At 54.6% G+C, this 24468-nt stretch overlaps 1 protein-coding gene across 2 annotated transcripts in view; it reads left to right on the top strand.

Moving 5' to 3' along the window:
• Window positions 1–12756, top strand: part of ZNF609 (zinc finger protein 609) — a 94483-nt gene extending 81727 nt beyond the window's left edge. The window contains exons 4-9 of one of the 2 annotated variants that reach the window (XM_090029882.1): window positions 1082–3431; window positions 4763–5129; window positions 6057–6232; window positions 7275–7491; window positions 7985–8063; window positions 8786–12756. In XM_090029882.1, coding sequence (XP_089886008.1) covers window positions 1082–3431; window positions 4763–5129; window positions 6057–6232; window positions 7275–7491; window positions 7985–8058 — 3184 coding nt within the window. In that variant the 3' untranslated portion in view covers window positions 8059–8063; window positions 8786–12756. The remainder of the gene's footprint in view (window positions 1–1081; window positions 3432–4762; window positions 5130–6056; window positions 6233–7274; window positions 7492–7984; window positions 8064–8785) is intronic. The other variant, XM_090029883.1, reaches the window with a different exon arrangement.
• The last annotated feature ends 11712 nt before the right edge of the window (window positions 12757–24468 follow it).

The raw sequence follows: 24468 nt of genomic DNA, 5'->3' as shown, positions 1-24468 counted from the left end.
GCACAGTGGCAGGAGCTGCCCCCGGCCCCCCGTTACCCCTGGATGAGCCTCTTGCAGGGCCAGGTGGCAGTTCCAGGAGCCTGGCTTGGCCTGCCGGATAGGTCCCTTTCTGGACCTCCGGGTTGACACAGCCTTGTGGAGGGCTGCCCAGGCTCCTTCCGCCCTGGCCCAGGTCAGCTGCCGCCTGGAGCGGTCGCTGGGCACCCACCCTGGGGCCCCACGTACCTGTCGGGACCCTTTGAGATGGCCCCGGCCTGCCCGGCCCTTGGGCAGGTCACCGGGGTGAAGCTGGATTTGTGCCTGGGCTCCTGGAACTCTTGCCTGGCCTGGCCCGCCAGATCAGTTCCCTTTCGGACCTCCAGGTTCACATAGCCTTGTGGCAGGCTGCCTGGGCCCCTGCTTCCCCCCACCCCGGGCCAGCCGCCACTCGGAGGGGTCGCTGGGCACCTGCCCCAACCCCACTTCCTCCCTCAGTCTGCCCACCTTCCCTCCTCACCACAACAGACTAACCTGCTGGATGCTGCTCTCCAAAGCTGCCAGGCTGCGTATCGGCAGTCGGATCGGTATCAGCCAATATGGCTTGTTAATAATCATCTATCAGTCTCGGCCCAAAAAATCTTTATTGGTGCACGCCTACTGCATTTCTGTTTTTCCCTAGAGAGTTCCAGCTTCCTCGCTTCCATGGCATGAGACAGAAACCCTTTGCCAAGCTCTGGCTGCCATTGCTGCCTTAGAGCCAAGTATAGCTGCTGCCTTCCTGCCCAGTGTGTAACCATGTGAGCTCCCTGCAGGCAGGGTAGGCCATGACCTGAAGTGTGAGAGGAGTGCTCAGGGCTATAGGGGGAAGGAGAGTGGAGCATAGACTCTGACCATTGAAATGGTCAGCAGAGAAAGTGCGTATTGGCACCCTATCTTCACAGGAACTCTGAACGCTGCTGCAGGAGCTGGGCCAGCCTCCAAGACCCCAGCATGTTCTCCGTTGCTGTGGCAAGGCTGCTTGCCAGGCAGCACTGCTCTCCTGAGCAGCTTATGCCCTCTGACTCCTGCAGCTCCCTAAGCCCTGTGCTGTCTTTTTTCTTAGGTTCTGCGACTCTCCCACCAGTGACCTGGAGATGCGGAATGGCCGGGGCAGAGGGAAGCGCATGCGTCCTAACAGCAACACGCCTGTGAATGAGACTGCCACTGCCTCGGACAGCAAAGGGACCAGCAGCAGCAGCAAGACCCGGGCAGGGGCCAACAGCAAAGGGCGCCGGGGCAGCCAGAACTCCTCGGACCACCGTACCCCGCCCAGCGGTGCTGGTGAGGATGTGAAGGCCAGCCCCTCCTCAGTGACCAAGAGGAAAAGCAAGCCCCTCTCTGACATGGAGCTGAACTCCAGCTCCGAGGACTCCAAAGGGAGCAAACGCATTCGCACCAACTCGATGGGCTCAGCTGCCATGCCCCCGGCTGGGGTCAAGGTGGAGCCTGCTGTCCTGGACAGGAATTGTCCCTCCCCTATCCTTATTGACTGCCCCCACCCAAACTGTAACAAGAAGTACAAGCACATCAATGGACTCAAGTACCACCAGGCGCACGCGCACACAGATGATGATAGCAAGCTGGAGGCAGACGTGGACAGTGAATATGGCGAGGAGCCTTCCCTTCACACGGACATTGGGAGCTGCAATGGGGCTCCTATCTCACAGAAGGGTTCTCTCTCGCCAGCTCGATCGGCCACCCCCAAAGTCCGGCTGATGGAACCCCACAGCCCTTCTCCATCCACCAAGTTCAGCACCAAGGTCCCCTGCAAGAAGAAGCTGGGAGGGGAAGGAGACACAGATCCTGGGGCCCTGTCCAACGATGGCTCTGAGGATGGCCCCTCGGTAGCCGATGAGACGAGTAACGATGGCTTCGACTCACTAGAGAAGAGGTGTGTTGAAAAGGACAAGTCAAAGAAGCCAGTCAGCACAAAGCCAGAGAAGATTCCTTCTAAAAGCTTAAAGTCTGCCAGACCCATTGCTCCTGCCATCCCCCCCCAGCAGATCTACACCTTCCAGACAGCCACCTTCACTGCAGCAAGCCCTGGCACCTCCACTGGCTTGACCACTACTGTGGTCCAGGCTATGCCTAACAGCCCCCAACTCAAACCCATCCAGCCAAAGCCAACAGTCATGGGAGAACCATTCACAGTCAACCCTTCCCTGACTCCTTCCAAGGATAAGAAGAAAAAGGACAAGAAAAAGAAAGAGTCCAAGGAAGTTGAAAACCCCCTGACTCCCGGGAAGGTCTGCAGGGCAGAGGAAGGAAAGAGCCCCTTCAGGGGGGAATCCAGCGACCTAGGGACCAAAAGCGAGGGGCTTCTGAATGGTTCATCTGACCCCCACCAGAGCCGGCTTGCCAGTATCAAGGCTGAGGCGGATAAAATCTACAGTTTCACGGACAATGCTCCAAGCCCATCCATTGGAGGCACAAGCAGACTGGAGAATGCCAACCCAGCCCAGCCTATGACGCCACTGCATGTCGTCACCCAGAACGGGGCTGAGGCCAGCTCAGTGAAAACCAACAGCCCAGCCTATTCAGACATCTCGGATGCAGGAGAAGATGGGGAGGGTAAACTGGAGAGTGTGAAGGCTAAGGACCCTGAGCAGTTGATAAAAGAAGGTGCAAAGAAAGCACTCTTTCCTGCCCAGACCCAGAGCAAGGACTCCCCCTACTACCAGGGTTTTGAAACCTACTACTCCCCAGGCTACCCCCAGTCAAGTCCTGGGCCCATGAACCCCAGCAGTCAGGCGGCAGCAGAGACGCAGTCCCTAAAGATGAAAAAGGATGAGGAGCAAGAGAGCCCTGAGGTGAAGGTGAAGAGTGAAGGCAGTGAAGAGAAGAAGACGGAGCTGAGCAGCTCTAGCCAGCAGCCCTCTGTCATCCAACAACGACCCAACATGTACATGCAGTCCCTCTACTACAACCAGTATGCCTACGTGCCCCCCTATGGCTACAGTGACCAGGGCTACCATGCCCACTTGCTGAGCACCAACCCGGCTTACCGCCAGCAGTATGAAGAACAGCAGAAGCAGAGGCAGAACCTGGAGCAGCAGCAGCAGCGAGGGCTGGAGAAGAAAGCAGAGCTCAGCATGAAGGAGAGAGAGGTAGCCCTCAAGGAGGAGTGGAAGCAAAAGCCCTCCGTCCCGCCAACCCTCACCAAAGCCCCCAGCCTCACAGATCTGGTGAAATCTGGGCTGAGCAAGGCCAAGGAGCAGGGGGCTGCTGACACGGCCAAGTCTGTGATCATTCCCAAGCTGGAGGACTCCTCCAAGCTGCCCAGTCAGGTGGCAGAGGGACTCAAGGTGAAGCTAAGTGAGGCTGGCCACCTGGGGAAGGAGGCCACAGAGACGAAAGCTGGCTCTGAGTGCAGCCGACAGACGGAGGTGGACCCTGTTCTCTGGTACAGACAGGTAAGTGCTTGGCCTCCCAGCCAGGGAACCCACTTGGAGCAGCAAGGTCCCTGCAGCTCTTGCCTGGGCTTCTGGACAGGGCACAAGGGAGAGAACATCCATGTTCTGCTCCCTTCCCAGGCCCTCTCCTTCCTCCCAGCTGTTGTCAGAAGGAAGGCAGAGAGCTAGGGACCTAGCGTGGAGCTCTTTGCTACCACTCTATCAGACTTGGGCTGCTTCTGCCATTGTGTGGGCTCAGGACTGGGCTTGGTGGGGTTGCTCTCATCTCTCCTTGGCTGCAGGGTATAAGGTTCACTCCCCTCCAGCATCAGACTTTGTCTTAGGTGAAATTACACCAAGGACCCAGCCAGTGAAGGCACCTAAGAGTTGCTAACTCCACATCAGCAGAGCAGGCATGTTAGGGCAGTGGATAATGGTGAGTGCACAAGGTTTGGTGTCTGTACACCTTGAAATAGCAGTGGTTACCTGTGGTAGCATGGTGTCAGGCAGAAAGCAGGGCATGCCAGCACCGTAGAGACTGACTGGTTCAGAGAAGCATGAGTTTTTTTAGGAAGTAGCCTACTTTATCGGGCTGAATAGTCAGAGACTCTCTTCTTGGGGCATCTCCCCAGCCTGGTCGTCTGATCCCCAAAAGGACATCGCAAGAAGAGCCAGGGTGTCTGAAACGGGTGGGAGAATGAGGAGAGGCAACCCCTAGGAAGCACAGTGGAGAAGACCAGGCCTCCACCTTCCAGAGATGCCTTCCCCCTCCCTCTGTCTTGCTTCCATTTGTTCTTCTGGCCACTTTTTATTACCTCTTCTGTGAGGCTCTGTCACTTTGCCACCCAGCAGCAGTGAGTCGCGCCCAGTGCAGGGGTGAGCACACTGACTGCAGTGCTCCATGGCAGGACCTCTCTCTTCTCAGGCTCTTCTGGATAGGTGTAGGGAGCAGCCATGACCTGGCTTTGAGATGCCTTTGGGTCAGGGTAGGGGTGGCATTTGGTGTCATGACTGCCCATGGCAATAGGAACTGGCTGATGGAAGGATGGTGGCCTTTGATAGCATGCACACTCTTGTGTTTCTGTGTATCCCATGTGGGACCAGGTATGAGGCTGCTGTGCTCAGGATCACAGAACTGAGAGCAGAGGGAGACTGAGTGGCCTGTGGAAGCAGAGGCCACCACTTCCTTCCGTGGTCATCATCTGGCCAAAGCCTGGCATTAGTGCTGTTGCCACATCCCTGGCTCTGAGCCTTCCTGGGTGTGGGGGAAGGAGTGTGATAGGAGGTGCTGTTGCTAGGGTGTAGTGAAGGGAGGGGTGTGGTCACTCTAACAAGGCCTGTGGTTGGTGCAGGAAACAGAGCCCCGGATGTGGACCTATGTTTATCCCGCCAAGTACTCGGACATCAAGACTGAGGACGAGCGGTGGAAGGAGGAGAGGGACAGGAAGTTGAAAGAAGAGAGGAGCCGAAGCAAAGAGGCCATCCCCAAGGAGGATGGGAAGGAGAGCACAAGCTCCGAGTGCAAGCTAACGCCCACTGAGGAGTCCCGCATGGTGGGGAAGGATCCCCGGCCCAGCGTCCATGTTCCCGTGTCCTCCCCCCTCACCCAGCACCAGTCCTACATTCCCTACATGCACGGCTACTCCTACAGCCAGTCCTATGACCCCAACCACCCCAGCTACCGGGGCATGCCGACGGTCATGATGCAGAACTACCCAGGTAGGGGCTTGGTGTGGGTACATCCAGGAGTGTGACATTGGGTGGCATGTGGACAGAGAGGGGAAAGTTTTCTAAGAGGCAGCCCAGTGGGGGAGGCCTCCTGTCCTCTCATCTTCCTTGGGGCTGCGGCAGGGGAGTGTGGGCAGGAGTTGTGCTGTGTAATCAAAGCTGAGCCAGGTGTGAAATGCAGGTCTTTGAGTTTCCTCCCTGTAACCTGTCCACTGTGCTGCCTTCCTGTGCCTGGAAGGCTCCCAAAGGGGGGAAATAAGAGAACATGGGGCACATTCAAGGGGTGAATACAGCAGTGGTACAGGAGGGGGCCACCAGCTTAGCTTGGTGGATAGCAAGGAACCAATGCTGCACCCTGCTGGAAATGCTGGAATTTGGACCCAGGCAGGAGTGGGATAACATTGCCCTGTATACAGCTGAACTTTGGCCTTCCCCTTGCCTGGTGCTTCTGTCCCAGTGCCAGGGGCCGACATGGGCACAGCCCCCAGCAACAGGGTTGATAGCATGGTTCCCCAGCTGCCTTTGCTCCTGCTTTCTGTGGTGCCACCTGTATGGAGAGACAAGTGTGGGGCAGTGCTGGGGGCTGCAGGCTGGTCCCTCATCACCATACTTGCGCTCAGCCATACTTGTATTCGGCTGGTTGGAGTGGTAGAGCCTCCCAGGCTTGGGGTGGGAAGGAGAGACATAGTCTCACATGCTGTAGTGAGGATTTTGCTGCTGTTATCATGGGAGCATCACAGAGCTGTGCTGGCAGCTTTGGTACAGTGCCCTGCCCAGCTGCTGCTGGTAGCACCGGTCGTTGCCACCCTGGTGGCAGCCCGGGACCTCCCCAGCCTGAGCGCCCTGACTCCCTTGGGAAACAGCCGCAGGCGGCACTGAGGCCGCCTTCTGCTTGGTGAGAATGTCCTCTCCCCGCAGGATCGTACCTGCCCTCCAGCTACTCCTTCTCCCCCTATGGGAGCAAGGCCTCTGGGAGCGACGACAGCGACAAGTCTCGAGCCAGCCCCAGCGTGAGCTGCAAATCCAGCTCGGAGTCCAAGGCCCTGGACATCCTGCAGCAGCATGCCAGCCACTACAAGAGCAAGTCCCCCACGGTGAGCCTGGGGAAGGGCAGGACCTCTCTGCACCGTGGGCCCACTGGGGGTCCACGTGCTGCTCAAGTGCTCAGACTGCGCTTCCCCCCACCTCTCCCCAGATAGCTGCTGGAGCCTAGCCCCACAGACCTGCTGTTGGTGGGTGCTGTTGAGTGGCTTAGTACAGGCTTTCCCATTCCCAGGGCCTCAGTATGGTCCAGTGCCACGGTGGTGTCTGGACTGTGTGACGCCCTTGCAAACTGTAAGCTAACCCTGAGGTGTGAGGAGGGGAAGTGGCTTCTCCCAGCAAGGCAAGGCCAGCACTTCATCATCCCCCAGCACTGCTTCCTCTTCCATGGTGGCTACTTTCCCAGGCCCCCTCATTCATGCTCTGGGAACAGTGCTGAAGCCATGGGTGCAAGGAATCTGCCCTGGGGAAAGGAGGACATCCTGGGTCTAGCTGGGGCTGGCAGACCCCGGAAGCATTCGGGTTTTGGGATCCATCTTGTAACCCATGGGAGATGCTGCCTTGAAAAATGATCCTGCTGTGTGGGGTGGGTTTGGAGGCACCATCCTGTGATGTAGGTAGGGGGATGATGGGATGGGTGTTTATATACAATAGGCAAATTGGTGCTGTCCATCTGTTGTCCCTTCCCTGTCCACGGGGGGCAGCCTCATGCCTCTTCGCACCAGCGGCCTGAGACAGGAAGTGGAGCATACTGTGTCCAATTAGGAAGGGCCATAATGGCGCCTTGTGCAGCCACCTCCTCAGCCCTGACCAGCTTCAGCCCTGCTCATCTGTGGCTGGAGGTGACCTCACTGGCAGAAGTCCAGAGCTATCTTGGCTGTGGCAGCACCAGCAGGGTGAGGAGCTCAGTCACTGGAGGAGCCTGCAGTGACCTGCTGGGCCCTTGGCTCAGACAGTTGCCCAAGTAGCCTCATCCCCATGGCACATGCTACACCGTGCCCGGACACCTCTGCCTTGTGGACATCAGGGCCAGCCTATTTGTGTGGTGGCTGGTTGTCCACTGTCTTCAACGCGCCTTTGTGCCTCCCTGTCCAGATAAGCGAGAAGACGTCTCAGGAGCGAGAGCGCAGCGGCTGTGGGGTGGTGGGGGGAGGCGGAGGCTGCAGCACTGTCGGGGCAGCGGGAGGTGGGGAGAGGAGCGTGGACCGACCCCGGACCTCCCCTTCCCAACGCCTCATGTCAACGCATCACCACCACCACCACCTAGGGTACTCGCTGCTGCCAGCACAGTACAACCTGCCCTATGCAACAGGTGAGAGCAGAGGGCCCGCTGGCAGGGAGTGGAAGAGGGGGGCTTGGTCCGTGCCAGAGCTCTGAGTGAGGGAAAGGGCTGGGCTGAACAACCGTGGTGGGTGTGGGATTACCTGGCATGAGCATGAGGGGGAGCAGCAAAAGGCAGGTTGAGGCACCCCCTGAGTTTCCCCTGCCCTGGGGGGTGGCAGCACCAGGCTGAAATAGACAGCTGTCATGGTCCCCCTGGCATGTTGTGGTGAATTGCCTCTTATGGGGCATTGCCAGTCTTGGGGTCACGTCTCCGGGGAGGGCAACTCATTGTTCCCATCCTCAGGGCTAGTCCTGGAGCCCCCTGGCACTGAGCCCAGCTCCAGGCCACTGCAGAGTGCAGGGCAGGGCAAGGCTGAGTGACCTGAACTGCAGGTCCATTGTCATCAGCCTTTGGCGTCACTGCCATTCATCCTGTGGTGCTGCCGTGCAGCTCCTGATCTGTTCTCTGCTTCTTTCTGCAGGTCTCTCTTCTACAGCCATTGTTGCCAGCCAGCAGGGCTCCACCCCCTCCTTATACCCACCTCCCCGGAGGTGAGAACGGTAAGCCTCTGCCCTAGTGAAGGTGGGGAGGTCTGCAGAGCGGCTCCATGTAGCCAACTTCCAGCTGTTAAGACCCAAGGTGTCTTCTTGCAGGGCATGGAAAGCTCTGTTGTGGCATGGAGAGGATTAAGCTGTGGGAAGGTGCCAAACACTTGGGTGAATGTCACATATCTCTAGGGCTTTCTCTCTTATATGTAGGGGAGAACTGGGGGCTTCCTAAAGCAGAGGAGCAGCCTCTGCAGGCAGAGCCAAGCCTGGGCATGGTGTGGGGGATGTATTTGCTGCTCCCCACCCCACCCAAATAACTCTGCCAGTGCCCTTCAAGCCCAGCTCGTGGCCCCGTGATGCCCACCATTGCGATTCTCCATAGCAGCTCTGTCTTTGTGCCCTAACCTATGTGCTCCATGCTATTCCAGTTTTGGGTTCCCCCATCCCCAGGTCAGCTGAGGCCCTTCATATCTCTCCTGCCATTGCCAGCTGCCCTGCCGCTGACCAGACACTTTGGTTTTGGTGTAGTCTGTAGCTAGCTGTCTGCAAGAGGGCTGGTGGGGGAGTTGCCTTTTCCACCAGTCTGATGCTGGGGCCTGTTGAAATCAGGCAGCCTGATGGAGATGGATGGAGACTGAAGCTGGCTGCTCCTGGGTTCCTGCCAGCTGCCACTACCCCTCTGTGGTTGACATGCTGCCCTGGGCTAATGCCCCCTTCTCCATTGTTTTGGACAGGACATGATGTGGTCGGATATCCTAGGCTGCCCCAAGTCATGTGACTGGCTCACATGAGGAAGCGCTGCGAATTCCATTAGACATCAGTTGAATGGTGTTAATTGTTCTGTTTGACGTTCCTGCCATAATCTGAGGCAGACTCTGTCTTCTCCCCTGTCGGACACGTGCTGAATCCCCCCACCCCCCTGCCCCGTGCCCCTTTCTTGGAGAGCTGGTACCTACAGAAATATTTATTCTACTGGCCACCGGCATTCAGGATGGGAGTGAATTGCCTGCTGGGTGCAGAAGAGGAGAACGCGGGAAGCACCAAGGGTTTCTGATGGACTTCAGCTGGAAGGCCCCTCTGGAGGTCCCCGCTTCGGAGCAGCCCAGGACTCGGGGCGGGCAGGGAGTACCAGCCCATCGGGTTCACATTGTTGTGTGCCCCTCCACCTTCTACTTGTGGCCGTGTTGGATCCAGGGAAGATCTTCAGACATCCAGCTGGAGAGGGAGTTGCAGTCTCAGGAAGGAAAGTTTAGGCTCTTCCCATCTGTACCAACATATTGGGGGGTTGCCTGTAGCAAACACATGTACACAATGTGGGTGGCTACTCCCATCATGGCCCGTGTGTGTGCACTGTGGCTGCATGCGTGCACTTGCGGGGTGGTGACCTGATGCCTGGGGGGACATCTCATGGTCTGAGCAGGGCTCCCCCCCCTTTCAAGCTGGGAAAAGCTGGTTCAGACTGCAGGCTGGGGAGTTCCCGTGCATGCACTGAGCCCTATGGGGGGCAGACCTTAGCCCCATCCTAAGACCTTTGCTGGGGGTGGTGTGGAAGTGGCTGTCCCAGTGCCCTGCCCCTCCCTGCAGAGCGCTCTGCTGCAATACCTTCTCTTCTCTGTTCACCACAGCATCCCTTGCCCTAGTGCCCTGACCAGGCCAGCTGCCTCCTGCCTCCCCCCTTGCCCTTCTCTACTACTGCTTCTGTAGGTGCAGCCCCTGCATCAGCCCTTTGCCAGCAGGATCCAGGGCTGCAGTGACAAATGTTCCTTCACCACAGCACAGCACAGCAGAGCAGCCCTAGTTTTGCACAGCCAAAGTCCCCCTTGGAGGGCTGGCTCTGTTCCGGGTTTGCCCTCCCCCACCACCTCATAGTCCTCAGTGCTTGGCCCAGCTCTTCCACCTGCCATTTGTCAAAGCCACTCAGCCCCTCCCACAGCAGCAGGGAGGCCACCCAGGGCCATAGAAGTCATAGAAATTAAGGGCTGGAATGGACCTTGAAAGATCATCAAGTCCAACCCCTCTGCTCTGGGCAGGAATACTGCTGAGCTCAAATGATCCCAGCAAGGTGTCGGTCCAGTCTCCTTTTGACGACTTCCAAGGCTGGGGACTGCACCACCTCCTTGGGAAGTCTATTCCAATTGTGGTCACCCTTACTGTAAAGAAGTTCTTCTCTACATCCAACCTGAAACCATCCTTTAACACAGGAGTGGGCAAAATGCAGTCCGTGGGCCAGACACGGCCTGCCAGGCCATTTTATCCAGCCCACGGGGCCCCTAACAAGTTTAGAAAATTAATATTTAGCTGCCCCTGGCTGCCTGTCATGCGGTCCTCAATGGCTTGTCAACACTCAGTAAGCAGCCCTCTGCCTGAATTAATTGCCCACTCCTGCAACACTTTATGGCCGTTGCTCTTTGTCCTCCCCTGGAACGCCGTAGTGACAGTTTCTCTCCCAGCTCCTGATATTCACCACTTACATATTTATAGAGGGTGGTGGGCCTGTGTGCTGCTGGCCAAGATCCAAGGTTGCTTCTCACTTTTGTCAATGCCAGTTTTCTCCTCTTGGGAGAGAGCAGGTGCAGGTGGCTGAGGAGGCAGTGTGTGGTAGCTCTGGTGGCTGTGGGCCCCATTCTGCTCAAACTGGGCAGTGCCTGGGACCTCCATGGTGCCTGCAGGGCTCCGGGCTCCAGACTCCACTGCAGCCACTCTGTTGAGACCCTCAGCTCCCCGTTCCCTGGTGGTGACTGGCTTGGGGGAGCCGTGAGCACTTGGGGATGGTGTCAGTGCCCCTGCCTGGCTCCACTCCTCCCAGGTAAGCCACGATCCCATGGGGATGAGCCCACCTCACCTTCCCCCATTCCCATTAGCTTTCCAGGTAGTGGTTCTGCTCGGGGTGGGGTGGAAGGGAACCAGGCTGCCATATGCTCCTGGAGACAGGGCCTAGGGCTGCTCTCCTGTACCCTTGCCCTGGGCCTGCACCCAGCTGAGGCTGGTGCCCCTCTGAGGGGCCAGTGCCAGCAACCGACAGACCCCAGAGCTGTTCCTCAGGCTGCTCCCTCCCATGACCATCACTCTTCGAGCCAGGACCAGGCTGCTCGCTTGAGGGAGACAGCGGCTGCTGCCCACTGCCAGCCTGCTTCACTCAGAGCATCCTCGGCCTGGCACAGACTGCTGTGGGGCACACTGCTTCCCTACCTGAGCAGGCTGCATTGCCCCCTTGGAGGGGGCCAGGGCTGGGCTGGTCTGCGTGCCCCGTGTCTTGGTGCTGTCCCCACCTTGTCTGTCACGCCAGCCCCCAAGGTGCTGTTGCTGCAGGACCCCCTCTGCCTGCCGGGCTCTGTTGTACATATTGTAAAAAGGAATCGTTTGAAAGCTGTTGTTTTGGGTTTTGTTTTCTTTCCCCGTGGGGGGTGGGGGTGGGGGCAGGGGTGGGGGCAGGGGTGGGCCCTGCCCCCTGCCTTCTCCCCTGCTTTCCCCCCTCCCCTTTTCCCTCTCCATCCCCCTCCGCCTTCACTCCTACTCTGTACAATGGAGGAGAAGCCACTGGTCAATCCTTGTCAGCCATTTCCCAGTGTCCACGCCCCGCCCTGCAGTGGGGTTTTACATCTTTACATCTCTCAGAGAGGCAGCTCTGCTCCACAGCCAGGCGGGTTCTGCCCAGCCAAAGGGCTGGCATGGTCTGCCCCTCCACCCCAGGCAGGCCTCGGTGCCCACAGTGGCCTTGGCATGGAAGGGCAGGGCAGCGGGTTTGCTGGTCCACCACAGCTCTCTGGGTGAAGGGAATCCCCTGGCCCAGACCCACTGGCATCTCCACATGCCCCTGCTGGGGACTGGGCATAATGCAGCCAGGGCCCCCCAAAGGCAGGCCGATCACTTCCCTGTCTGGTGGGATGTTCCTGAAGGCCAGGTGGGTTGAGCCTGGTCCTCACAACAGAGGGAGAATTACCTTGGCCAGGAGGGCCTGGGAGATGGAGCCCTGCAGGGCAAAGGGGCCACCCCTCGCTTTGCCTCTGGAGCAGGGGGGACCTCTCAGCTGCTCACAAGAAGTGACCCCAAAGGGCTAAGGGCTGCCAGCATGGTGAAGCCACCAGACACACACGAGCTTGGCAGTGGGTGGCATCCCATCCTTGGCATGTCAGGTCTCTGGAAGCCCAGCTGGTGCAAGGTTGTTGTTTGAGACCTTTCTCACTGGCTCCCGCAGGTTGTGGGCAAAGCAGCAGTGTCCTTCAAGCTTCCATATAGCCTTTCTGGCCCCAGTCTAGACATCTCCATCAGCAGGCAAGGGCCAGGCAGGGGCAGTCATCAGCCCTGCAAGAAGGGACTCCTGGTGTTTGCGATTTGGGGAGCCACAAGCCAATCCAAAAGATCCTGGCAAGGTCAGCCAGCAAAGAGCTTCTGAACACTGGTTTAGGGTGGGGTCTGTTCTCAGTCTCCCCTTGGCCATTAATGAAAACTGGTGTCAATTGAGTAGTTTTGAGTTTCAACCTCAGTGTTCCCAGCAGGCTGCTGCCAGCCAGCAGTCTGGGCAGCTGAAGGGGACACTGCCCTCCCAGTCCCCTCCCCCCCTTCCCCTGCCCTGTTGCTCTCCATGCCCGGTGTCACCTTCCTTCTGTAAGCCCACCCTCCGCCCCACACCGTGAGCTGGGGTCCCACGGGGACTTTGAAACATTGATGTTTATAGCTCTTGTTTCCATTGGAGTTGCTGTGTTGGGTTTAATTTCAGTCTTCCTGATTCTGCCCTCTGTAAAGTGTACATTATTACCAAGTTCCTTGTTTTTTATATATATATATATATAAATATATATATATACAAACTGAACTCTTCTTGCCTTTGTACATTCGGGCAAGGAGAGAGAATAAATCTTTTTAAGAGACAATCACACACAGGCGAGGGTGGCTTTTTCTTTGTCCGGTTTTCCTGCCCTTGGTCCCTTCCTCCTGCCAGGGCTGCTCTTTGCCAGGCCATCTTCAAGGGGCCCTAGGCATGGGTAACGCTGCTGTGGCTCATCACATCTCCCCTGCCCCACTTTGCTGACTGGAGCCAAGCAACTGAGCCCAAAAGCTGAGAGCTGCCCCAGTGGGGCCTTGCGCCTGCATGACTGTAGTCTTGACTGATCCCAGCACCCAACTGGCCCATGCTAAGCAAATCTGCTGGGGGTTGGTCTCAGTGGGGAGCCCCATGGGCACCAGCCCGAGCCTCTTCTGTGTCAGGGAGGTGCCTCACTGATGGGCGAGGTTGAGGACCCTACTCCCCCACACAGTGCTGGGAGGTGGCTGTCCCAGCCCTCAGTGGCACTGCGTGACTAGACATGCCTGGGCAGTCCTCTAGGCGTGGCTGCTGCCAGCCAGCATCAAGACAAGGACAGGGAATGGGAACCTGGGGTAAGCACCTGACTGCACAGGCTGCTTGGCTGGATTCCCTAGGGCCTCTGCCTCCATCTCCCACTGCACCCCACTTCCTTTTGGATGGTGCTGAGGGCTGGGCTGGGGCTGACAGGCCTCTCTGGTCTCCCTCTATGCTGTGTCCCCAGGCATCAGCTGGGGGCCCTGGAGCTGAGCGGGGAGCTAGCTGGGCTGGGCAGTACCCACTGCTCTGCTGGTGCCCCTGGCTGTTCCCTCTGGCTACAGGGGCAGGGGCCTCCTTCCCCCATCCGCCCTCTCATCTCACACAGGCAGCTGCCACCTCCTGGTAGATCTTAAGGCCTCCTGCACCACACAGCAGACTGAGGGGCATGGCTCCTGTAGGGCAGGAGTTATGCTAGTATAAGGGTATTATAATATAATGCCATTATAAGGCCATGTCACTGAGCCAGATTCTTTTTGCTGTCTCTGGGGAGGCACCCAGGAAGAAGCCAGCAGGCATCTGACTGCCCTGTCATGTGGCAATGCCTCCTCGAGCACAAAGGTGCTTCCGCCCCTCTCAGCAGGGAGAATGACAGCAGATGGCTTCCTCTGAAGCCCAATGGACTGTGGACGGGCTGTAGGGCTGGGGTAAAGAAAAGCAATGTGTGTGTGTGTCTGTGTGTAGGAGGGTGTTGGGATGTGTGTGTAGATGTACGCATGTAGAGTGGTGGAGGTGCATGTGTCAGTGTGCAGAGAGGAGGGTGTGCACACACGCTGGCTCTCCCAGTGCCTGTGTTTTGCCTGCTGGTACACAGGCTTGAAGGCTGCAGGCCCCGCCTGGCGCCTTTTACCTCTGTGCAGCTTCCAAGCTGGTAAATGCTGGTGAAGTCCAGGACCGGGTATTCTGCTGCCGGCTGCATGGCTAAAGCCATTACCGCATCAGTAACAGGCTTGGAAATGGTGTTATGGCAACCCCTTGAGTGACGCTGCAATCACTGGGGCGTTTGCCTGCAACTGTCCCCTCCCTCACCCCTTCAGGCAGACGCATATACAGGCCACTCTTGCCCCAAGCCTAGCAGTGCTCCAAATACCTGGCTTAGCTGGAGGGCATGTGTCAGCACTTGCTGAGCTGTGGTGGGGCTTTACCATAAGCGGATTGTCTGTGTAAAGCCCAGCACAGGAGTTGGTGCCAGGAAAAACCCTTCTGCTGCCAAGCAGCACCATCTGCCTAAGACGGCTAAAGTGGGAGCTGATGAATGGGAACAGCGCCTGTGAGGGTGCCAGTACAGTGCCTCCCCGACATGCGGCTGCACAAAGCCGAAGCTGTCGTTCGTGGATGGTCACTGACATGGGGTGGTGGCAGCTTCCTTGGCTCAGGAGTGCAGAGAAGGATGTGGCCTGCACCAGCCAGCTCGGAGTTGCCATGGGCCTAGGTTAGAAGGCCTCTTAGGAAGGTACTATTATAAGTGAAAGGGTCATGTCCAGCTTAAGCCTGGGGTCCTTCCTGGGCTCCTGGTATCACTGATGTTGGGGAGCAGTGGCCCCTGGGTGTTTCACCAGCTGGTTCTCCTGGACAGCAGCCCTCACAGGTCTCCCTGCCACTGCCTTGACATGCTCTGCCAGGTCCCCACTCAGCGCGTGACCCCCCCACTGCCCCCTGCCTGGCCCCAGGCACAGTGGAAGGTAGCTCAGATGTGGGAGCCTCTTCAGCTGGGAGCAGGACTGGCATCTTCCCTCCAGTGGGATCAGCCATAGCAAAGTCTGCTTAGGGCCCTGGCAGGCAGCTCTGCTGGCCTCAGTCTCAGCCTTGGTGGGGGCTGTCCTGCTGTGGCTTTGCCCTTCAGCCACTCCCCCCCCCCAGATCACTGCAGACTCAGCAGAGACTGAGATGTTCCCATACACTTAGAGGGGTGTTCCCACGCACACCATGCGGTGTGTGGTGCAGAGCAGTGGCAAAGCCCTTGCTCTTTACCTGACCCCCACCCCTGCCATCCCAAGGGACTTGGCCCTCAGGCCTCCTGGGAACACAAGTAGAAAGGAACCTTTGAAGGCACCAGGCTGCTTCACAGCAGAGACCTCACAAGGAAAACAAATTGGCACTTCTGATGGAGCCACGTGAGTCTCTAAGCAGCAAAATGCAGGGGAGCAGAGTGGCAGTTTGGACAGCGACTTCAGGGACCTGGCAGATAGGGCTGGCTGGGCCAGGGAACATCACTTCAGAGCTTCCCCTGCCTGGTGCTTGGGGTTGCGGTTTCAGCCTTCGCCTGGGGCAGGTGGAGGGGAACAGGGAAAAACTCCTGTAATCTTGTTACCAGCTCTGCAGTGTTTACACCCAAAGGCCCTCCAGTATGGTGCCAACCGGAAATGCAGAGGTGCCTGCAGCTTGGAGATAAGGAAGCAAAGTCAGCAGAGGCCCGAGCTGTGCTGCCTCTGAGACAACGGGCACACAGTGGTTGGAGCAGTGGGAGGCTGACTGTATTCGTGCTTTCCTGGCAGCTCTGCCCTCATGGCTGCCATGGCCAGGACCTGGCCCCTAGCAGCAGGCATCTCAGCCTCTGCCTGCTCAATGCTGCACGGTCTCTTTTCTGGGGGTCTCTCCAGTTCCTAACACTGCTCTTCACTCCCCTGCTCCTTTCGGATCAGCCGTGGAACGGATTTCCCACCCATACAGTGCACTGAAGACGTTCTCTTGGGGAGATCTGCCGCTTCCTTGAAGATCTTACAGAAGCTCAGGTGGGCGCCTGAGTGCAAGGTGGCTGCAACTCCCCGACCATTTCAGCTGTGCGCTCCTTGCAGCCAGCAGCAGGAGAGGTGGAAGGCACCAAAAAAGCCTCCACTTGGCTGAGTGAAATGTAACCCCACATCCACATTGACTCAGCCTGCAGAGACAGGGTCTTGCTCAGCAAGGGGTCAGGACTCAATAGGATGGAGAATGAGGGGGTTCAAACTTGGTATTGGCTCAGAAGGGCTCCCTGGGGGCATGTAAAGCGAGAGGATGGCAATGTTGTCAGGCTGCTGGTGGATTTATGGTGCTAGTCCTCTCTGTTAACGCTTCTTGTAGGACTTAGTGAGTGATAGCTCAGTCCCTGGGGCTGACTCCGAGCTGAGCTTCCTGCCTCTGGGAAAGTGCATTTCCATGCTCACAGGTCCTAGCTGGTTGACAAGGTGGTCAAACATTCAACAGGAGGTTTTATGAATTTGAGCCCAGCGCCCCTAAAAAAACATAGAGTAGGGGGATGTGTGACTGCTTTTCTCCTGGGTGATACAAGATGGAAACCATATGTGCCTGTACTCATGCTGACACTCTTCCAGGCAGAGATGTGCATCATAGGGTGGAGGAAATGAAGCTGTTTGAAGATAGCTGCAGAGTCCCCCTGTCTGGGAATTCTCCCAGCAACCACCAGAACCTGATAGAGAGGGTGCCTGGATTGCAAAGGAATGAGGTGGACTAGATGCAGGTGCCAATGTAGGGACCACGCTCACCTGGGTGGACCTGGATTTTACCCTTTCTGTATAGGATTGATATGGGACCACTAGGTCCAGCAGACCTGTCTCTGGAGAGCTGCAGGGCTTTTGCTATCAGGATGAGCTGTGGATAGGAAACCCCTCATACAACATTTTAGAGCATCCTCTTCCAGCAGGAAACAGCACACCGGTGGAAATGTCTTGCTGTTCTTCCATTTGCATGTCCTTCACCTTCAGCATGAAGCTCTCTTGCCACCCTGTCACCTTGGCTGAGCAGAGGGAATTTGGCACATTTGAGAAGCAGCTCCTGTTTTTGTAAAAGCTCCAGTGGAGCTGGCTACTCAAGGCCTATGAAAACTGGGACCCCCAGTGCCTGCCCCCTGTCGGCACTCCCTAGAGGCAAGCCCTGCTGAACAGGGAACAGAAGCCATTTTTAGTTGAGCCACTTCAAACTGGTTTTTCACAGTTGTCCCTGGTGCCATCACTCTTTATGCTGGGAAACAAGGCAGTGGTTAAACACCACTTCAGCCCTACACATCAGAGCTAAGAAAGCTCATCGTCCCCATCCCAGACTGCCAGCAAAAGCAGTCAAACTCAACTGGTGTGACTTCGCAGTTCCTCGTTAGGGGAAATTTTGCATCTGCTTGTAAAAAAGGCTCCACTTCAATTTACAAAAGCTTCCCATACCCTTCCACTTTCACACTCAGCACCTCTAGCTTCAGAGTCAGACTTTGGTTCTGTCTATACTGACACTGAGAGCAACAGAGCTGCCCGAGTTCCCCCTCAGAAGAGATATACTGGACTGGTTAGATCCCCTGCCCCAAGCACCTTACCCAGGAGCCCATCCCATAGACACTGGTGCAATGTCTCAGCGCTGACACAAATGCTGGCGGTCATTTCACCACTGTTCAGTCCCCTGCTTCAGACAGGCTGCCTCTGTGCCCTGAGGCAAATCTTAGCACATGGAAGCTGAAGAGGGCACTGTTTTTGCCTGTGAAAAGTGGGGCAGGGAGGTGAGAACTATTTCTCCAGTCATAAAAAATGCTCCTGACCTTTCCAACAGTTCTGCAGCTGCTATAACAGGCCTCAGTTAGCAGGGCCTTTGATGTCTGTGCTGAAAACCGGTTCTGAGCGGATGGTACAAACCATAGGAAATTGTGTACAGCAAGCTCACGCTGTATTTATGAGTGTGGGTTTTCCTTAATAAACTGTCCAAGGAGCTGCAAGGCCCATGTTCTGAGCACGTGTGAAAGAGCACACGCATGTGTGCCACGAACTTAGCTGCGTACCAAGCAGTCCAGAGACAGTACACGTGGGCTGATGGCTGCTGCTTTGGTGAATGCCCCTGAGTGTTTTCTACTGTTGGCAGGAGGTGCTGGCTCTGGTGCAGGTGTCAGTTTTCTGCATGCTTCGTACTCAGGCCAGGTTCTTGCTCAGTCTCCTCTCCAAACTGGCCAGAGAGGCCCCAGCTGCCTTACAACATGGTGCACGCACCTGCCTCACACCCAAGGAAGGCTGTGCCCTATAGAAACTTAGCTCTTCTCCCGTGTCATGGACAGATTCCTTCCTTTGGAAGTGCTCTTCCGCCAGGAATATACTACGGCCCCGGTCCAAGGGATATAGGCCCCGACTCTTGTTGAGCTTGGCTGTGCCTAACTCCTAGAAGCCTGGCCCCTGGACCTGGATCCAGAATCCAGAGTTTGGCAGTTCGACAGGTACTGGGAGCGTCCATGAAAGAGTTCGCTGGGAAAGGAGATGCCTGGACTATTCCAGAGACAAACATTGAGGACAGGGGATGCCTCCTCCAGGGCATCTGCACCTTACTCAGTGCCACCGAGAGGAGCTCCTTGACTTCAGGTCCCCTCCCCAGGACACTCACCTGGAGGTGGGTGCTTCCATGTCCCCTTAAAAAAGGGTGTAGGTGGTGTTACTCTCTTTCTTTAAAGATGGCTGGTGGAAGAGGTGGTTGTGGTAACCTATGTTATCTTATGGCTCAGTGGCTGGAGCACTTGCCCCAGATGTGGGAAACATGGCATCAATGCCATCTTCTGCAAGATGGGGCTAAGAACAGATTTCCCAGCACTCAGGGGCTACGGGCTGTCCTGGAAGAGTGCTCACCTCCTCTCGGCAAGGTTTTCTGCTCCACAGAAAGGAACGACAGGCCTTTGCAGCAAGAACAGGTTTTACATTCATTCCACTGCAGCCGTCTAGGCCAGGTCTGAGGCTGAGAGATAAAGCCACAGCAGCTGCCTCCCAGCAAGTACTGGTAACATTGTTAGAGAAAGGCCCTGGACAGTGGTTCTCAACAGTCTTAGACTCGGGGCCCCCTCAGAATTTCTCTGATTTTTTCTATGGAAAAAAATAGGAGCAATTCTTCTGTTGCCAAGAACTTAGACCACAGCAGGTCAGAACGGTTTTGATTCTGTGGATTCTTGTTTGACATCTGTGGGTTTATTTTGGGAACGATGTGTAGGTGTTTGCACACAAAACAGCGCTCATATTTTGTGGTAGCCTTAAAGGGATCTTTCAGCACTCCATGGTGCTGTGGCATCCTGGTTGAGGATTAGGATGACAGTAAGCGTTCCTCTATATTTACCCATCTCAACCTACTGGTGCCACCTCATTGTGTAAAGCTGAGGCTGACCTGGCTTCTGCTACCCCTGGGAATTTCTCTCCCCTACTCTTCCAATGGTTTTTACTGTTGCTATGCTGGTTTGTCTCTTCAGACCTGAAGAAGAAGGTCTTGCATTCAAACGCTTGTTTAACTCTATCCCAACTATGCAGCTGGTCTAATACAAGCTATCATCACCCTAAGAACTCCTGGCCTCCGAAGGAATTCAGCCCAACTCGTTAATCACGAGGCATTTCAGAACAAGGTGGTCTGCATTTGAAAGGATGAGTTGAAGGGCTCCCCAAGGTTGGTGTACAATTCATTGAGGATTCATTGAGGTAACAAGTCAGGTAACTGAGCTGCTTCTGCTTTCATTAACAGACCTAAAGCGCTAATCCCAGCAAACCCTGCCATAACCAGTCATTTCTTCTGAGATGCAGCCCTGCAACAATCATTTAGAACAGGGGCTCTATGGAGCACTGGACCCAGTCCATGGAGCTAGAAGGGGCTCTGCCAATTTGCTGTGGTTGGGGGGCAGAGAGCACAGGCGGGTGGGTCCCAGTGCTGTCCTGCCCCGATTTGGGTCATTCCAGCCAGTTGCCAGAAAAACACTGCCAACCACTGTTTCAGAAAGATTATTTCCAGACTAAAGTTTTCCATACAGCAGGGTGGAAGGGGAAGGAGTTAAGTGTCCCCCACGATGGATTTAACGTTAAGCCCTTATTTAGCTATGTATTAAGGGTCAGTCACATTTTGACATTGAGCACGAAGGGGCAGTCTGAGGGTTTCAGCAAGTTGTAAACAGCAAGGCAGCAGACCCAGGCTGGCCCGCATTGTGACATCTACTCAGCGGGCTGTGTTATTCCTGTGACAGTGACCGACTGCTCACCAGGCAACCTGCTGCCCTGCAAAAGTCAGAGCACATTGGTTAGCAAGCCCAAGACTGAAAGCAAAACCTTACCTCTCATGTTCTCATTCCTGAGCGTGCCTAAATAGCAGGCAAGTCAGAGGAGTCACTTGCATCAAACATGCTAGTACAGTCTTCTTCTGGCTCCCATTGGCTACAGCCCTGCAGGAAGAGTAGGTGCTTGCCAGTGATACAGATGCTGCATCCTCCCAGAATAGGAAATGGGGAGGGTACAATTACCATTCATGAATGTTTGCAAGAAAACTGCATTCGGAGGTTAATTCTCAATTCGGCTTCAGGTTGGACATGCCAGTCAGGATTTAACCAAAAGGAGCTTGTTGAGAACGGTGCAGGGCAGCAGCTGCCCTTTGCCTCCAATCAAGAGCTTGCAAGTCTGCAGTGAAACTGAGCCACAACATTCAGCTCCTACCTAAGCATGGGTTGGGGCTAGATCTAGTTTTTGCCTTCAGCCCATCTCTAGCCAACAGCACGGAGGCAAAATTGCTACCCAAGTGTTCCCTCCAGTTACACCAAGACACTGAAAAACTTGGGCGTAAGGCCAATTTCTACTTACATAGGACATGTTGGGAATACAGCCCTGCAGGCTGCAATACTTCAGTTAGCCTTTGCTGTCACACTGTGTGGGGAGGGAGAAAAAGGGTTCTGGTTGGTTTCCTGAAGTGGCAGAAGACTTCAGGAAAGACCATTACTCACCTGCTTTGTTACTGGTATTGGAGATATGCCACAGTGTCTGCTTCACTCTAGGGGCAGGTGCGTACTTAGTGCTTGTGGGGGTTGAAGAGCTCTCCCTACCAGTATTTGTCAGGGTGGCATATGACACCCCTGTTTTCTTGTGCCCCCAACCCAGCTTGTAATGGCAGAGTTTCTTCAATCCTCTCTCAGTACCTTGGTGATGGCATAAGACAACAGAGCAGAGAGGAAGGGGACTGGGGAACCAACAGGTACAATCACTCCAGAAAAAAAAAAAAAATGATTCCCCCGTTGGGTAGGAGGAGATGCACTGTCCGTGTCTACTCCACTCCGGGTGACTCCAAAGCAGTGCTTTCTGGTGAAGGAGCTGGGAGTCTCCTGGGTGAGGTGTGACAGAAGGGCATGCCAAAAATCTGCATAAGATCTGGTACAGGGGATGGGATGCACAGTGGGCAAAGGTACCAGAAAAGCCAAGCTGTGGTTCTGTATGCATCTCTCTTGCATACATTCCCTAGGAAAACCACAGACTTTCAGGGCTCTGGGAGAACAAACTGAACATTTGAGGTGGTGACTATTAGCAACCTCAACAGGACATTATCCAGGAGGCTAACCACTTGGAAAGCATTTGCACAGGAACTGCTTGATCTTTTGTTCTCTCAGCATAGGATACATGGACAAGAGCTTGAGGTGCTAAACAATCCATCAGGACGGCTAGACAAATACTGAGAGCATGAAGTCTCATCTTTACACATGGAAAGCTTATGGCAGAAAGTAGGCAAGTCTAATTAAGATGGAAGTCAAAGACAGCTTCTCTTGAGAATTTGGGGCATATGATGCCAAGACTGTGTCTTTCTGGACTGTGCAAGGGTCTTATGACATAAGCTCATAGCTTACCTACTCTGACAATCACAAGGAAAGCTGCTTGGGCCAAAAGGTGTGCTAGACAATGGGTTGCCATTGGCTTCAATGATGACCCCACAGAGTTTCCATGACACCATTTGAAGTCCCAAAGAGGAAATGGATTTAAATAGCGCATAGAGTTTTATTAACGTTTAAGAACCTGTTCACTATGGGGTTAGTTAATATTAAACACCCTGGCGCTGGTGACTTTACATTGCAACTAAATGAACTTTTAAGGAACCAAGAGGAAGTCTTGTCCCTTTGAGGCCAACTAAGACACCCTGGATTACTTACATCTGGCAATAATAAATACAGCTATTAGTCCAGAAGGGGCAAAAGTCTGCACATTGGTAAGACTTCAAAGTGGAGCATTTTTTTTTTTTTTTTTTTTACTTTGAAAGCTTTGTAGGCAGCTAAGAAGTGATGCTTCCCAACTACCTTGCCACTCCACAGATGTAAAGACAAGAGAATCCTTCTCTGTGAGTGCATTTAGCTTAGAGGGTTCTGACCATCTTGCTTGATATTCCTGTCTCTGCACAGACACCTCTGGGAAATGTAAGCATGCAGCAAAGGCACTGAGTGTTGTTCGGGAATCTCAGGGCCTCATCAGTTTTAGCCAACATGAAGCTCAGGACTTAGTCTTTTTGAGGTGTGCAATGGTTTTGTTGTAGCTCTGCAGGGTTTCCTGGAGTTTGGAACCATGACTGTCCATCTACTGAGGTGACATTTGCAGCAGCAACATGACTTGAAAGGTCTTTGCTAACAGGCAAATATTCACAACTTTTAACTACTACCATTGAGCATCTCTGGGGAGTCAGTGAACTTTGCCACAGAACCCCAATTAATGCAGCCACACTTTGGAAGACTGTGAGAGGGTCAGAAATGCGCATTTGCAAACTCTCTGTAAAATGAATTCATCAGTAAATCTAGTTTGTGGACTCTTTTGGTCAACTGTTTTGATATAGCCTCGAAGGACCTCTGCAGTAACCTTTCACTGGCCACAAGCTGTAACAAAGAATCAGGTAACAGGTGGGAAAATTGCTCACAATTGAGAAGGAGCTTGGTAATAGTAGTCAGTACCTTTAGCCACAGATGTTAGGATAACTGGGGTCTGCTAAAGCATTTTGGCCCATTCCAAAAGCATTCAACTGATAACAAAGCATTTCAGTCTGCCATTGGAGATCACAGAATGGACTAGCTCTTGGCCTCGGACTCCCATCAACTCCAGAGAAGGTGCTGTTCTCTCTGCAATTGGGAAAGAATACAACTCCAGAGCTACTTTCCCCAGAGAGGAGGCAACTGGGATCTCCCCAGGATGAAGGAGTTTCTATGGAGCTCCAAATGAACCATTTGTTCATCTGCTGGAATTGAGGCTAAGATCTACCCTTCCTGAGAACTCTTTGGAATCCCCCTTTCAGGAGTTGCTCATGCTAGGGAACAGTTTGGAGTAGCCTGGGGAAGAGATTAGTGAAGCAGGGAATAACCAAGAGCCACTGGGGTACCCAGATAACATAGCATGCCAGCAATTTTTGCCAGCTCTATAGACAAATTTGAATAGATAATAAAAATGCACCCCTGCTACCAGAGTTGTGAAGGTCTGGACCAGTCGGAGCATGGGGTGTGAGGTGGTGATTAAGGATACATCTCTGCTATAATCAGAAATAATCCACTGACATAGATGGGACAGCATAGGACACAACTGGAGTGGTGAAAAGGTTTGGGCATTTTAGGCACTGTTGAGATTGGCAGAGATCCTCATGCTGATATCAGGGTCTCTGATGGCACTGAATGGCACATGGATGACTGCAAAGCTGAGTTAGGGGTCAGCACCAAAGTTATCATGTCAGAGATCCTATCAGGTACTGCTGCAATCCAATGCCCTGTGCAAGGGAGAGCAACTCCAAGAGGTCCTTTCCTGCAATAGGCCTCTTTACTACTGTTGGTACATAGATTGGCCAGAGCCAGCCAGGACACTGATGTCTGCACTGTTATGATGCTGGAACCAAACCTTGGAGACCAACTGATGGTTGCCATTAAGATGTGAACCTAAGACAACACTGGAGTCTGGCACTAATAGGTCACACTTCTGTCCTGACATACTGAAGGAGGATCTCACCTCCATACTCAGGGTCATGAAGCAGTTTGTGTACTACATGATAGTACCAAGCATCCTTCTTAACAGTTCAATATATGAAGAGACCAACACCTGGCCTAGACTTAGAAATCCCAAGCAGATCTTAGCAACTGAGCATATTCTTTTAATAAATAGAAGACTCCTCAGCTTGGGGAGGGAAATCAGAGCTGGAAAAGCACTTGTGGCCGGAGGAAAAAAAAAATCTTATCTTCCCACCACAAATCAACTGCAAAAAAACAAGAAGGAAGAAACTCTCCTCTAACCTACCTCCTTTCCTTTATTGCCCTTTTGGGGACTCTAGCACCCACCTCTGCTACTGCTTAGCTTTCCTGTTAGAGGTATGGCTACCCAC

This window comes from Crocodylus siamensis, chromosome 15, assembly GCF_052110815.1.
Source record: "Crocodylus siamensis isolate JL-2025a chromosome 15, ASM5211081v1, whole genome shotgun sequence".
In the NCBI taxonomy this organism is placed as follows: Eukaryota; Metazoa; Chordata; order Crocodylia; family Crocodylidae; genus Crocodylus; species Crocodylus siamensis.
The sequence above is the reverse complement of the archived record's forward strand: the minus strand, read 5'-3'. Positions and strand labels throughout refer to the sequence as shown.